This window comes from Anabas testudineus, chromosome 17, assembly GCF_900324465.2.
Source record: "Anabas testudineus chromosome 17, fAnaTes1.2, whole genome shotgun sequence".
Classification (NCBI taxonomy): domain Eukaryota; kingdom Metazoa; phylum Chordata; class Actinopteri; order Anabantiformes; family Anabantidae; genus Anabas; species Anabas testudineus.
The window spans coordinates 5422615-5437804 of record NC_046626.1 but is presented as its reverse complement, the minus strand read 5'-3'; the positions used below and the strand labels follow the sequence as shown (position 1 = coordinate 5437804).

The following is a 15190-nucleotide window of genomic DNA, read 5'->3' as shown; positions in this document are numbered from 1 at the left end:
ATGTCCCTGTCTGGCTGGGTGTGTGTAGTAACAGATGCCTCCAGAGGCATGGGCAGAGCAATAGCTCTCAAGATGTTTGAGGCAGGAGCTACCGTCTACATCATAGAACGCCAGAAGAGGACTCTGAAATAAACTGTATGTATGTCTGTGCTTAAAATAAAGGTGACTGTGATTGTACTTTGTAGAAGTAGGGTTTCACAGGACAGAGGTGGGAACTGTGTGCCAGTTGTCTGTGATTCTACAAAGGATGAAGATATTGAACAGTTGTTTGAACAGCTCAAACGTGAACAGAATGGCAGGCTGGACATCCTGGTTAACAATGTTTATGCTGAAATACAGGTTCATACTGCGCTAACATGAAACACTACTTGGTCTATGATGTAATTGAAATAGTGGAATCAGTTGTGGACACACTCAATGTAAAACAATTAAACAACCTAAAAGGAATAACAACTACAAACTTCTTGCTGAATGATTTCCCTAAATGTGATGTGTTTTTGCAGGATATCTGAGGATGACGTTCTGGGAAACCGATCAGTCCATTTGGGATTCTATCAATAACACAGGCCTCAGGTATGTTTTTGTGCTCAGTCAAGTCTGTCTGCTGAGTCAGCAGGCTACGTCATGTCCTCGTGTCTGTTGACAGTTTTCTAGACATCAGCTGTGACTCAACTTAAGCAGGAATTCCCTATTTCAGAAATTATAACAAAACCAGTAACTGTGAGACCTACACAGTGCATCATAGGTTTACAGTAAATGCATTTAAAATTAATATTTCTCTTTGTGAAGAGAATTTTTCTGACAGGACCCACTATTTTTTCTCCGTTTATGCATCTCGGTTGATGGTGGCTCAAGGCTGAGGTTTTATATTCACCATGTCATGTTTGGAAGGGCTGTTGTCTTTAATGTGCCACATGTTGTTGGTAAAGCTGTAGTTGGTAAAGTTCTCTACTCATTAAGTCTAAGATTCATATTATCAAAATCTAAATCTCTAAGTTCTACATAATGAGATACAAATACTGTGTATTTGGGCATATTTTGTCAGTGTAGCAAAGATCTGTTTTATGGTTTAATTTCCGGTGTGACAGGCTGACAGCAGACATGGCTTTTAAATTCAAAAGTAGGGGAATAGTTTCTGTGAGCTTGTGGCCAGGAGCGGTACAAACAGAGCTGGTGTTAAGATACACACGGTGTAGATTCTAAGGTAAATTCTCCTCTAATGGCAAATCCTTATTCATGGTAGCTTCTTTAGTTTGTTTGTTGTTTTTTTTTTGTATACCTGTGGATTTACTTTTACTCAGCTCAGAGATGTATTTGCCAATGAAGAAACCACAGAAGTGAGTGGGAAGTTGTCCATCTCCTTTTGTGGTTTTCACTTTATAGTCAGATTGTTAAATGGAGACTGAAGTGACATTAACTCCTCCAGTTTAAATCAGTCAGAAATGTTGAGCTGAGTATTTGAATACCTGTGTGTACATACTGTAATGAATATACTCATGTTGTTCACTGTAACATGCTTTCATGTCACAGTGTAGTTGATTACACTTTCCTGAAATTGCTCCTGGCCCTGGTCCCACTTCTGTCCTGGCTCTCACTTGTTGCCCTGTCATTGCTATGCCTGCCACGCTTTATGCTCATCCTGACAAATAGCTGTTTCTAAACATTTCCTGTGTCACTACTAAAACACTAGTGTCATATTGTATTTTAGCAAATGCTGAGGGACAAAAAGTGTTGTATGCTCAAACAGAGGCAAGTATTAAGAGTGTATTTTTGGTTTTTAAATATTGTTTATATACAACCAAAGGGTACAGCAGGATCTCTAAAATGTTAAGTAATTACAAATCCATACCATTTATTTTTAAACCTTTAACATGTGTTATATTGACAGATTTGATTCTCATGGGCATGAATAATAGCAGTTTTGCAATATCCTTCACACTGTCTGTGCAGTCACTAAAACTGCAAAATGAACAGATAACACAAATAGAGAAGTCTTAATTGTTTCTGACAACTTTTGCAAAGTGACATTAATGCTAAACAGGTAAAACAGTAAATTACAACAAGCCAATGCAAAACATTAGCTCAAATTGTGATAAAGTGGTTCAGAGAGCATGATACATTGTTTTCAAACATGGACTTTAACCTTAACCCCACTGAGAATCTTTGGGATGCGCTGGAGAAGACTTTGCACACCGTTGCAAATAAATGTTGAGACTGAGCTTATCAAAACGATGTCACGGTCAATGCGTGCTATAATTAAAAGCTAAAGGTGGTCCAACGAAATATTAGTGTGTGTGACTTTTTTTTGGTACGGGCAGTGTATTATTACATATATAATAAAGACACCATCAGTCAATCATCATCAGTCACTGCATGAAGATTAATATAGTCTATATTTATATATTTATACTTGTTTTCTGTGGCTCAAAAACTGCTTTGTTTTTTTGAGTGACAGAATATCATGTCTGAAGCTGATATGAAGTATTGCTCAGGGACACATGTTATCACTGGAACATTTTTGATTACATACTTCCATGTTGTTGCAGACTGTGATCACTACATCTAAACCTTTCTAGGTCCTACTTTTGTCTATACTTAGTGGATTTATACAAGACCGGGGATTTAGAAATGTTGAGGTCCACTTAAAGCACCTGTTTCCAAAAAACACTGTAAAAATGTAAATAAAAACTTATTGCTTGTATCAAAACTACAGGTGGGTGAAAAATGAAAACCAACATAGTGTCTTAGTCAGATCTTTGGCCACAATGTGCCACAAGAACAATTTCTCTGAACTTTGGCACTGATTCTAAATGTCTACTGTAAGGCCATAACACCATTCTTCAACCCAGCCACCATCATGAATATTCACTCATGATAGTGGTGAAAGATCAATCCCATAGGTGTTCAATTAGGTTGAGATCTGGTGATTGCATAGGCCATGGTATAGGATTCACATAATTTTCATCCTCTTTATATCATTCAGTGCCCCATTTTAATGTTACAGGCCTGAATTAGAAGAAGACTAAACAAGTGTTGTTCCCTTGTATGTATGGCTGGGTTTTCAGGAGATGTCCTGTGGACAGATGAAACCAGGGTGAAGTTGTTTGTTTATGCCCAGTGCCTTGTTTGGCAAAAACCAAACGCAGCATTTCAGCAGAAACACCTCATACTGTCAAGGCCATTAGTGGAGTCACTGAGTTGACCATGAACCCCTCTCTATGCCTCTCTAGTATTCTAAAGGCAAACGTGAGGCCATCTGTCCGACAGCTAAAGCTTGGTCTAAATTGGGTCGTGCAACAGGACAGCATCACACCAAATAAGTGAAAATTAAAAGAACCAAGGTTTTGGAATGGGCTAGTCAAAATCCAGACCTCAACCCAATTGAAATGGCTTTGGCCAGACTTTGAATGGCCAGAATGTTGTGCATTTAAATTCCTAGAAGAATTTAATTTGATTTTTTATCGCACCTAAGGCAAGTACTAAATACTTTTCTTAAAATATTTAATGTAGAAGAGAAATGTTTGTTTGTCTGCAAATGGCACGATACAACAGAAGAACAAATATCTGGATAACATTTTAACAGCGGCCTGTAAACAGGCAATAAAACAAAAACTGGGACAGACTGAACCTCCGACTCTGGATCAGGGGATACAGATAGTTCAGGAAATGTATCTGATGGGAAAAACAGATACACACTGCGAGACTGCAGGAGGACCAAATGGAGAAAAAGTGGGCCAAATGGAAAAAGACAATGAAATGTTAGACATATACAGAACCTGAAGGGGTTTTTGGACCATTCATTAGAACACTTCTGTTCACTGGAGATGAGTGAGTGTAAAGTTAGCATTTAACAAGATGATCATTCTGATGTTTGTGGCCATGATATGGGAGAGTTGGTGGGTGGTTGACGTGAAATGTTTTAGCCTACTGCTACGGATTTATTATACAGGCGCCTCCGCCCTCCAATCCACGGTCCGCTCTCCCAGACTGGCACACCCACCCCACCGTCACTGTGAGGGAGTCAGTCGGGCCTTCTGGGCTTCCTGGTCCTCAGCTCCGCCTCGCCTCGATCTGACCGGACAGGGGAAACACTTCTCAGTTAAAGAACAAAAGCAACAACGGACGGACCGAGGAGGACGAAGTAACGGCGACTCCGATTCAGAGCTGGATTTCACGGGCTGAGAGATCCGCGTCCTTCACGGAAAGAACCGCTCGACGACTGAACTCATGTGAAAGGCGACAAACTTGGTCGCCTCGCATCTTTGTATCCCGACCATAATCCGTCGAGGTGCTTGATAAATAAGACAAGGGTCAAACAGACAGACGGTATTGTTTCCCCCCCCCCCGATCTGTGTCTCAACTTCGGCCAGAAAGAAGCGGAGTGGTGAGAGAGGAACTCCGGGATCCCTTTGTTTTCTTTCCGCTCAAACGGACCTCGAGAATAAAGGGCTGTTTGGGCATTTTCGGTAAGTTTATTTTTATGTTTCACTGAAGCGTGTCTGACGGCGAAGTGCGCCTGTGCAGTGTGAAGCCTTTTACTTAGTACGCCATAAAGGGGGGAGACAGTGGACTGCTATTGTCACTGGCACAGTGAGCAACTTTTCTAGCTTTTTGTTACACTGAGACAAAGATACCACGTCCAAACTCCGGCCGCTTATTAAAGTGAGACATCAAACGCCCCGAGGAGGCCACCGAGTGATCTCATCCCATTGGGTTTCAATGTGTCACGACTGACTAACACAGCGATTTCATCATTGTTAGCTATGTTTTTTTTTTTGGTCCACTTGAAAAATGACTTGCGTGGGTCAAGCGACCTAAATCTCGACCATGGCGTAACCATCCGAGCTAAATGCGCAACATTTCCCCTGCTGTCCCAAATTGAGTGCACCTCCTGATGAGCACTCAGCTGTTTAAAAAGCCACTGTCCAGTCTGGATCTATGGAAGGACTAAAACGGGACAAAGTGTGAAGAAATAGTACATCTACATATAAATTGTTATTGTTTGTATATAAGTTGTTATTAGGCTTTTAACGTCCAAACCAACTATCTATTGTCATGTTGAAATGCTGGCACCTGTTGCTTAAGAGGAAAAGTATATATAAATAGTAGTGTATATATAAATCTAGTTTTTCTGACTACTTTTCATAAGCAATATCTAATGTGTAATAATGTCTGAGTGCATAGTGTGTCTAGACTTAGTCTCGACTAAGACTACTCATTTTCTCCCTCCACAGGTTTCTGTTGTGGCATCTGCCTTTGTGAAGAGGCTACACTTACATTTCGGGATCGAGAACTTGGAAGTGGAACAAAGCCCAACTGGGAAGGGGTGAGAAAGCAGACTTTGATGGATTTCTCCCCACTCCTTACACACCCTTTTGCGACCGATCCCCCCACTCACACAAAACAAAAGTCAGTCACCACACTCTGGGGGAGGGGAGCCCAGTCTGGACAGAGAGTATACGACTAGTTTCATTGGGAGTTCAGAATAGGAGTGAAAAGTAGGGGGGGAAGGGGAAACAGCTGTCAGATAATTGACTTTGAGAATGAATGAGAACAGAAAGTTCTTAAGCCATCATAGTCTATACTTTCGACTGTACTCTCCAGAGGAAAGTTTTTGTCTCTAACCTGTAAAGTTAACAGTTTAGCAGCAGAGACAAACAGAAAGCATCAGCAGCTAAATTAGTGTTTGTGTTTCTTTTGTAGGTGAAAAAAACTTTGAATAACCCAGATGGCAACATACAGGGAACATAATGGAAGAACTGGACAACTTATACTCATGAAGGAACATTTTGAAGAAAAACTAACAAAGACAGAATGTGAAGGAAAACTTGAACGGTCCTCCAAAGATCTGCACCACTCTGCCAGCTCAGATGAAAGCAACACAAGTGGTGCGGCTAGTTTCACCACAAACCACAACTCTGTTGTGTGTCTGCCTCTGGTGTCAGAGGGACTAAAACTAGTATGGACACAATCAGATCAGACCCGTGAACTTGACTCAGTCCCAGAGCTGGTCCAAGCCTTCAACATATTTCCATATCCATCATCCCGTGAGGTTAACACCCTGGCCCGGGTATGTGCCTTGCCACTGGACAAAGTGATGGTATGGTTTATGGTGCAGAGAATTAAATATGGTATTAGCTGGTCCTCAGAGGAGATAGAGGAGACACGAAGAAAGCTGGCAGTGCCTGAACTTTATGAGGATTCTACTGAAACGAGTGAGGAAGCCAAAATAAGTCACAAAAGTGCAGTTTGTGAGGAACTGGTAATTGAGGATAAGAGCAGCAATGATGTGGAGGGTGTTCTCTCCAGCTTCGCCCCCCAGAAGATGAAACCAAAATGTGAGTCACCAGATTCCTATAAACCAGCCAAACTCACTGCTCCATGTTTTAGTTCCACCCTACCACCTCCTCAGGACTCATACTTCTATCGCCCACCAGCAGACACACCAGCAAGTACAGCAGCTGATGTCTCCCTTGACCTTTCAGATTCATCTTCAAGACAGCACCGTCACGGGCGCTATAAAAAATCCAAAGCTCAGCTTGCGGCTCTTCGAAAGAGCTTTCTGAGAGAAAACTGGCCTGCAGAGGCCGAACTAAGACGTTTGCAGGAAGAGACTGGTTTGAGTCGCAACGACATTCGAAAGTGGTTCAGCGACAGCCGTTACCAGCTTAGGGTTGGGCGAGGAAGCCTGGCAGCAGCCCAAAACTATTCTCAACACAGTCTGGGAAGTAAACATGATCACCAAACTCAACCTCTTCCACTTATTAATCAAAAGACTCGTCAACTTAATGGAATGAAGGGCAATGAGGGAGCCCGTAACAATGGTATTAGAAATTCACATTTTTTTCAGACCTTTTTGTCAAACAGCTTGGAGGCATTTGGAGAAAAGGTCCTTGAGGTAGAAGGGAGTGATGTTGTGGAGAAGTTTTCTGTTGATGGGGACAGTTTTAAAGATGAGGAACAAAGTGAAGAACCCTTACAATTAACCAAGATCTCAAAGATTGAGCCAGATGTTCCACAGGAACTGCCAGGTATATCCTCTCCCTACTCTTCCCCCTGTGGCAGTCCACAACTGACTGCCTCTCCTAATAAACCTCTTTCAAACTGCGCCAGCACATCAAAGAAGCCAGCCCGCACAGCCAAAGTCAGTCCCACACAAACACCCTTGCGTGTCTCAGAGGCTTCCTCATCCACATCAAAATCCACTGCCCTCACTCCTGCAGGTCGACCAAGAAAGACCAAGGAGCAGTTGGACGTGTTAAAGCAGCACTTTTTACGCTGCCAGTGGCCCAAGAGTGAAGACTATACTGAATTAGTTAAGCTTACAGGTTTACCCCGGGCAGATGTTATTCAGTGGTTTGGTGACACACGATATGCTGTTAAAAATGGCCAGCTGCGCTGGGTAAAGGGGGTCCGTGACCAGTTCCTGGCAGAACTTGCTACCCAGCAAAGTAGCAGTGGTTTAATTAATGGAGGAGGTTCTGGGACATCTACTCGTGTCGGGGGTAGCCGTAAACGAAAATCTCAAGGAAATGGAACAAGTACAGATTCCCCTGATACCCAGCCATTGGTAACATATTACCTTTCAACAGGCTCACTACATGAAAAAGACCTTGACTCTCTATGCAAGAAATCAAGAATGAGTTACCAGCAAGTGCGTGATTGGTTTGCAGCTCAGGATGTTGCAGAGATGGACCAAGAACCTATAATTACTGATTGAGACACTGGAATCAGGCGCAACATCATTTACACCAACAAACATTATTACTTTGGTTTAAATTGCTTTAACTGATACAGGTTTGTAACATCCAGTCTTCCCAGTACAAGCCCAAGTGAGGTTTGATTTTGTATATATGCTGCATTTCCTGCTTAACCTAATATATTTGGACATTAATTATAATTGTGCTGCCTGGGTTGCTGTAAATAGGACAGTAACTTGTACACTGGTTTGCTATATTTTCTTGGAGCTTATTTTTATTTAGATATCACTACTACAGATTTTTAGTATGCTACTGTAGCAGTATAATTTAAACTGGTGTATTTTTGGTACCCGATTATAGCAGATAGGTAACTGCTCCAGAAAAATATCTATGTTGACTGATCACTGTGTGTCATCATTCCTTTACAGCCAATAATTCCTTATCCTAAAAAGCACACTGGACATGTACACTTTAAATTGACATCTTGCACTTTGGTTTTAGAGCCTGCTGCCATTATGGTCATATGTCTTTCACAAAAGAGCAGTTCCTAAACATTGTTATTGTTGATTCCTCAAGACTGAAACTTTAGATCATGCATTTTCCAGACAATATTGTTCCATTGAATCTACTTATGTCTATAGCATATTTCTGAAACACATTCCTAATTCCCATTAGGAACGCTGCTGTAATATTTAGTTATTATTAGAATATTTTTGCTTGTCATTTCTGTTTAACTGCACCCATTAACCTATTAAGGTTAGCATTAGTAAGGAAGCAGCAGTCACATCAACAGCACACAGATATCAGAATTGCCAACTTAAATCCTGATATTTCAATCTTGATTTTTACTCACAGATTCAGTCAGTATTTCACATCTCTTTTGTCTTAATACCTGTAGGTGTAGGGCATGATTTGATGGTTTATAATAGAAAAACTAGATAAGATGAGGGTCCATATGCTGTGGAAGCAGCATAGGGTTTGAATCCAAAGACAATTTACCATCACCAGTTTCTGTCGCCTCAGATTAAGATTATTAGTACAAACATCAAGTTGAATTATCAGTTTGTGTATTTATTATTTCATACATTGTTGTGTTTCCAGGGAGAAAAGAGCTCCACATTCTAAAGTACTTCTTAGTTGACTTGCAGAGTGTGAAGTTTGATCTGAACAGAGTCAGAGTTTAGTTCCTTAGAAATGTCTGGACAGAGGTTAGATGACAAAGCAGCGTGCATTACTGTCATCCTGTTAGTCATGAAAAAGTTGATACAAGTGTCATGTTGTGGGAAATGTCCACAATACTTCTTTGTGTATTTTTTTCCTGTTTGAAAAAAAATCTAATTTGCACAATTGTGTCACTGGAAATCAGTAAAGAATTTGCCTTTATAGTCATATGTGCAAGGAGGGTGTTTTTGTGTGTGCTGTTGGTTCAGTATTGACCTTTTCCATGTCACTTTCAATTCTGTGTGGTGAGAAGAAAGCAGGTGGCTGACACTAATCTACAGAAATGCTTCTGGACAAAAGGTGCTGCTGAATGGTACTTTAGTTTCCAGAAACATGTAACAGTACAGCATCCTAAAAACATAGCAATTATAAAATATCTATATTTAAGAAATATCCAGGCTATTACATCATTAATCATTTGTGACAACTGAGAAAACTGATGGAATAGATGAGATAAACATTTTAAATCTCTAAACAAGATGTAACAGTTCAGATAAACACATCTATAACTAAGAACTCTGAAAATGACAAAAAAAAGTCTCTCTTGAGTTATCGGTGGCCTTTTCATTAAAGCCTGGGCGACTGTATTGATAATCCACTCATAAACTGCAACTGGAAAGCATTAGGAGTCTGACGCTGCATTCTGAGGAAAACAGAAATGGACTGACTCAGCGATTACCTGACAAAAGCTTCTAATGGAGAAAAATGTGACACAATAATAGCAGAGCATTTCTTACCTTGTAGGCGTGCTGAAGGATGTAGGTGTTCCTTTAAAAAAATGGGGATAGTGTTATTCAGGAGGGGCTGCATTTAGTTTGTAATGTGATTATACAAAGTGAATTCAGTTTAATTGCTGAGCCTATGCCAGACCTACAAAAACATGTTTGTAATGTTTGCAACTTACTGTGTACATGTTCATGAAGAGAACTGTGGCTAGAAATAGACACAACTGATCCAGGAGTCTGACAATAACAGAGAGGGAGAAAAGTTTTCCTATATCTGAATCAACAAAATGCTGTTTAGTATGTTAATAGAGATAGAATATTATAGGATCTAATTTAAGAATGTGTAATTATTGTAACATGTGATACATTCTTGGCCTTGGAAATAGTCTGAAAAAAGAAATATGAACTCCAGTCCATTTACTAGCGTTATTTTTAAACTTTCAACCAGACTTTACTGTTGTCATCACTGGATGGAGTTTGCTCTGTTATCATGAGTATATCATCTCCACAACAACATAAGAAACTTCATCCAATGAGAAAAAATGTGAAATGTGACTAAATTATTAAGGCAATAACGGTCCGCTCCACATACCCGCAATGTAAATAATATTAAATAAATAGTAATAATAAATACATAAATCAAGATTTAGTCTAGTTGCACAATAATGAGTATAAATGTATTATTAATTTATTTTCATTAACTTAAAAAACAAACAAACATTAATTTAGGTTAGCAAAAAAATTACACAAAGCCGATATAAATCAGAAACTTACTGTGAAGGAGGAAAAACTGGGACCTCTGTCTCTGGCCCATCCCTGGGACTCAGCTGAACCTAGGTGACTGAGAACCAGACAACACACAACACAAGCATAAGACATAATGAAATTCTTTTGTGGAGTGTAGATACATGATTATGTAGGAACTCATACCTGATATTTCTTAAACGAGGAGTAACTGAAAAAGAGAAGAAGCATTGTTCCTCACTAATCTGAATCAAAATTTATGAAACTGACCAGCAACACAGAAACATATCTGTGTTCAACTAAAATCAGGTTTTACCTGGGGAGGTGACAGCCACCGGGAGCGACATCCTTTGACTACTAAAAGAGAAAGAATGTACACACATTCATTTTCAAAACTCAAATACTGAATGGTGTGTTGTTACACAATATTAAGTTGGCCTTACCCATCCATTTGAAACTGTCCAGGAGAAACCTGTGAAAAATGTACACGCTAAATTAGACATCTACTTTATCACATTTGAACTGGCATATTAACATAAAATAACTTTGGAACACTCACCCTCCTCTGAGAAAGTGGCTTTTTTAATTCCGCAGTTTCTCTTTTCAGTTCTGAAAGTTGCTTTTTTAAGTCAGCATTCTCTCTTTTCAGCTCTGTGAGTTGCCTTATGATAACGTAACAGACGTGACAAGAGAGCATTGCCATCAGTTTTGTTTACAGACCCTCACAGGAACAATAAAAGATACTGAAATCACCTGTAACCCTGCTCAGTAATGTCCTTCAGACGCCTTTCCAACTCAACACACTTATGCTTAAAGTGCGCTGTGACTCTCTCCATCTGTGTCTGCTGAAAAAGGGCAATCTGAGGAGCATGAAGACCTCACGATTAAATATTCTTTTAATGAACACAATAAATCAACATTGACAAATGGGTAGTAACTCAGATTCTTAAATAGTTTTACAGCAGGACACGCACTGACTATCAATTGACTGACTGCTCTGACATTTAACATCCTGGTATAGAGGTTTAAGAGGACAGAGGCACAGAGGAGACAGACCTGTGATATGTGCTCCAGCCGTGATTGGAATAGCTTCATGGGGTCCTTGAAATACACTTTTTCTTGTGGCTTCATCTAAAACAGAAATTTGTGAGGATATGTGTGTGAAACAAGATTGATGTCATCACCTGTTGGTGGCATCAGACAGTAATCCACAGACTTGTCAGACTTGCCAACCTCATCAGTGATGGGCAGATAAATGCAACTGGCCCCACACACACTGCACTGCTCTGAAGGAAAAGGCAATCACATAAAAGAGGCATGATTAGTAATTAACCAATTATGTTACATAATTATATTTAAAAAGTAGAAACAAATTAGCTCAATATTAAAAATAACATATGACCATCTTACTAGATTTAATGCATGCCTCGCAGTAGATGTGGCCACAGCTGGACACAGCAAACTTTGATCCTCTTTTAGTGAAGCACTGGTTACAGTGGAACCACTCCATTTTAAGTGACTTGTGTTTTCTTTTCTGCAAATAAAGCATGTGGACACGGCTTCAACACTACAGGTCTGTGTCCTTCTGGTTGTAGTCTATTTTTTCTTCATGTAAAGATGCTAATACTGGCTTCAGAGATAGTTTAGATAAGAGTGTCTCCAACTTCGTGTTAGTCCCTTTTCTGTTTCAACATAGCAGGTCTTCCCAGATGATTTGATGCTCTTAAGTCAGCACAGAGCTTTTTAACAGTAGTCATTTTGACTGCCAGACAGGAACCATTTCAGCCAACACTAAATGCATTCAACTTGATATTATGAATTACACCTGCACTTATCCAGCTAAGAAAGTTTAACTGTGTGTTGGGGAAATTAAATGCTAACGTCAAGTAAAGTCTGTGGTTTTGATGTTTACTCATCAAAAAGAGTATCTGCACACATGCAAAGTAATCCCCTGTATTAATAATTTCAAATGTATCTAATTACACCAACCAGATCAGAAACACAGCAATGTGATATAAATTCATAAAACAAGTCAGTGCTAAAACTTAACAGCTAACGCTAACTACGATTAGCCTGTTTGCTAGCTTAAAATGTGTGAAATTGTTTCGGCTGGTTAGTGACAAACTGATAGCATTAAATGTCGGCTATGCGATTTTTCTTATGATTATCTTATAATTGTTTTATTTTTACCTGTCGCTCGGGTCACAACATGAAGTATTATTCTGACATGAGTTATTTGCGTTAGCTAGCTAGCTTGCCCTCGCCTTGGCGCTATGATACCATTTGTAGTAGACCTACGTCATATTAGCATATTAAGATGTTGCACTGCTACATTACTGCATATGAAAAACGAAATGACATGTCAAAATGTGCCTTTAATCTTTCCTGATATAACTCATTGAGTGCTTGTCATTTCTCTCTTTATAATTAAAAAAATAAAAAAGACCCACCAAGGACAGCACTTCATGTCATGACCTGCCTCAGCTGTGTCCAACATCAGGAGAGGTTCACATTATTGTTTAATCATTAATCTTTGCCTCTAGTTGTATCAGTTGGAGAGGTGGAGAGTGGAGCAACAGCTCGTATTTAACATATGCATGTAGAAGATGACAGGATCAATCAAGTATAAAATTCAAATATTCAAGCTATTAATCAAATCTTTTTTTAACCTTTGACCCATTTAATAGACACAGGAAGTTGCGCTTTACAAGTGTAGAGCAATTTTAGATCTGATGTCACCTGATGAGCCATTACACTGTAAACCACAGCCTTAGTACAAATAATCGTCCCCTGCACATTGCGCAAAGTCCGACTAATTTGAAATCTGCTCAAGTTGAGGGGTTTGGAAACATCTTTAATGGCCACACATCTGAAATGAGAAACGAGCAACCAACACTTAAAAAGCAACCCAGTTCAGTTCAGATTTAAGCATCCAGTCCACTTGATGGATCCATTTTCCTGGGACAACAGGGGAAAAAAAATAAATAAATAAATAAAAAAAAAGTTTAAATCAGTTGAGGATAAATAGACGAGACAATGTAAAATTAAAGAGCTTACTTTGCTGCTTCAGGAATTGACATCTGTAATAGCAAGCAGCGGCAAGACATTTCGTCCCTGTCCAGGCATCCCTGTAAAAACAGGAGATTTTGCACAGCTCATCAAGACATTTAATCCACACATTGCACAAATACATACTTTGTTCTATACTCCTCGTTTTCCTGGAATTGCAGCTGGAATCACAGCAATTACACAGATTGCTTTTTACAGGATTATCCAGTAGCTCCCAACTGAATGAGAATTAGAATGAGAAAGAATTAGATTTTAAACTTTGAGTACAGTTTGACAATTTTGACTTCTAAAGTTAAGGTTGGAAATTGATTTACCCGTGATATTTGACATAGTGACAGGCCTTCTTGCTGTGATCGAGACTAGTGGGATCCCAAACCCCCAGTTCGCAGTGGATGGACACCTGTTGAATTGACAATGAGTGGGGTTCAAAGGCGTCATGTTTGTGTTCAGATAACAGATTCACTTTTGCTTTTTAGAGAACATGCGCAATTCACCTCTTCTCCAAGAGAAAACCTAAAAGCTTGAAGGGATAGACGGATCTCGGAGGTTTCTTCCCTTGGTTCAAATTTTGAGCGCGAGGTCTTGCTGTCCATGAGACATCTGCAGCGTTAAAGAACATTTCTGAATCACTTAGTGTCCAGACAAAAATGTTCAGTAAAGCAAATGCTGAAAAATCACAGTACCCCTTATTGTTAACTATTGGGTATAAATTGCTGTCTGGCTGAAGCTCTGGTGTAGTGGAAGCTACACATTTCTCAAGAAGCAGCAGCAAGGGCTGATGGTGCTCCTGCTCCACACTGGCCTTGAGAGGGATAAAGGACCCCAGTGGAAAACTAGTAGATGCAGCAGGGCCTGAGAAGTCATCTAAAGCGTGAGCAAGAGAAACAAAATTACTAATTAATGCAAGATACAGGAGTCCATATGGAAATTAGTTCATTTTCTGTGAAGTTTTATCTAATCCTATAAAGACTCACCATTCATAAATGACAGCTGGAACACTAGTTGTCCTAGACCATAAGTATTAAACACAGAGTCGTACATCTGAGGGCGCCAGCCTTTGGGCCTGTGCAAAATAAAGCACGGCAGAGAGTATAGCAACCGCTGCAGTTATACACATGCATCTGTAGAACATTGAAAGCCAATTACTTAATTTCTTTTCATGCCAGCTATAATTCAGATGAACGCTTACCTTTTAAATGAACAGACGACTAATTGAGTTAAGGGTTGCAGGTCAGAACCAGAAGAAGAATCATAGGTCAGATCATTTGTGTAAATCAACCGGTCACCAGTAACCTACAAAGGAGACAAATTATATGATTCTGCTTGAGGTCTGATTTACTCACAGTGAACATTTGGAATCCTACTACTCACCAGCATCCTGAAGTTGCAGTCATTGAAGTACGCATTAAAAACAGCCTCACTAGCTGTGACGCTTGTGGGGAAGCAGTTACCAAGGCGAAAGAGTGAGGGATCAGCCTGCACTCGGTTCTCTGTCCACACCAGCGTCACAAATTCAGGCCAACAGTTCAGTTTCATGTCTGTAGGAGGAACAGAGAGCGGAGTGCGATGAGGTTGAACGTTTGTTCACAGCTTGATTCGTTGGAAACATACAGACATATCTTTACCTGCATAAACTGAAACAGCAGCTGCAAACGTCAAAAGCAGCACACCCTGCCAACAGAAAGCCATCATGACTGAACACCTGCAGCTGAGGCTGTGGGCAGGTTTTAT

General features: G+C 40.0%; 3 protein-coding genes and 1 pseudogene across 6 annotated transcripts; 2 read left to right on the top strand and 2 right to left on the bottom strand.

Annotated features, from left to right (window-relative positions):
- Positions 1-4182, top strand: LOC113171979 (annotated as a pseudogene).
- On the top strand, positions 4033-9083 carry homeza (homeobox and leucine zipper encoding a). The gene is made up of 3 exons (XM_026375005.1): positions 4033-4466; positions 5235-5326; positions 5704-9083. Exon 3 carries the CDS (start codon positions 5729-5731, stop codon positions 7718-7720), a length of 1992 nt encoding a protein of 663 aa, XP_026230790.1. The 5' UTR covers positions 4033-4466; positions 5235-5326; positions 5704-5728; the 3' UTR covers positions 7721-9083.
- Positions 9084-9182: 99 nt separating this feature from the next.
- LOC113172161 (RING finger protein 212B) lies at positions 9183-12999 on the bottom strand. 4 transcript variants are annotated; one of them, XM_026375007.1, is made up of 13 exons: positions 12841-12999; positions 11801-11924; positions 11624-11676; positions 11447-11521; positions 11144-11250; positions 10950-11052; positions 10834-10862; positions 10707-10747; positions 10577-10601; positions 10421-10487; positions 9826-9883; positions 9659-9689; positions 9183-9564 (listed from the first exon to the last, which is right to left on the bottom strand). In XM_026375007.1, exons 2-13 carry the CDS (start codon positions 11898-11900, stop codon positions 9489-9491), a joined length of 765 nt encoding a protein of 254 aa, XP_026230792.1. In that variant the 5' UTR covers positions 11901-11924; positions 12841-12999; the 3' UTR covers positions 9183-9488. The 4 variants fall into 4 exon arrangements, with proteins under 4 accessions (XP_026230792.1, XP_026230794.1, XP_026230795.1 ...); XM_026375009.1 differs by having other exon boundaries at positions 10707-10744; XM_026375010.1 differs by having other exon boundaries at positions 11144-11235.
- Positions 13000-13056: 57 nt separating this feature from the next.
- On the bottom strand, positions 13057-15156 carry LOC113172160 (zona pellucida sperm-binding protein 3-like). Its single transcript, XM_026375006.1, has 10 exons — positions 15085-15156; positions 14831-14997; positions 14649-14752; positions 14434-14522; positions 14143-14323; positions 13954-14059; positions 13774-13859; positions 13586-13677; positions 13448-13518; positions 13057-13348 (listed from the first exon to the last, which is right to left on the bottom strand). Exons 1-9 carry the CDS (start codon positions 15149-15151, stop codon positions 13457-13459), a joined length of 954 nt encoding a protein of 317 aa, XP_026230791.1. The 5' UTR covers positions 15152-15156; the 3' UTR covers positions 13057-13348; positions 13448-13456.
- Positions 15157-15190: the final 34 nt, after the last annotated feature.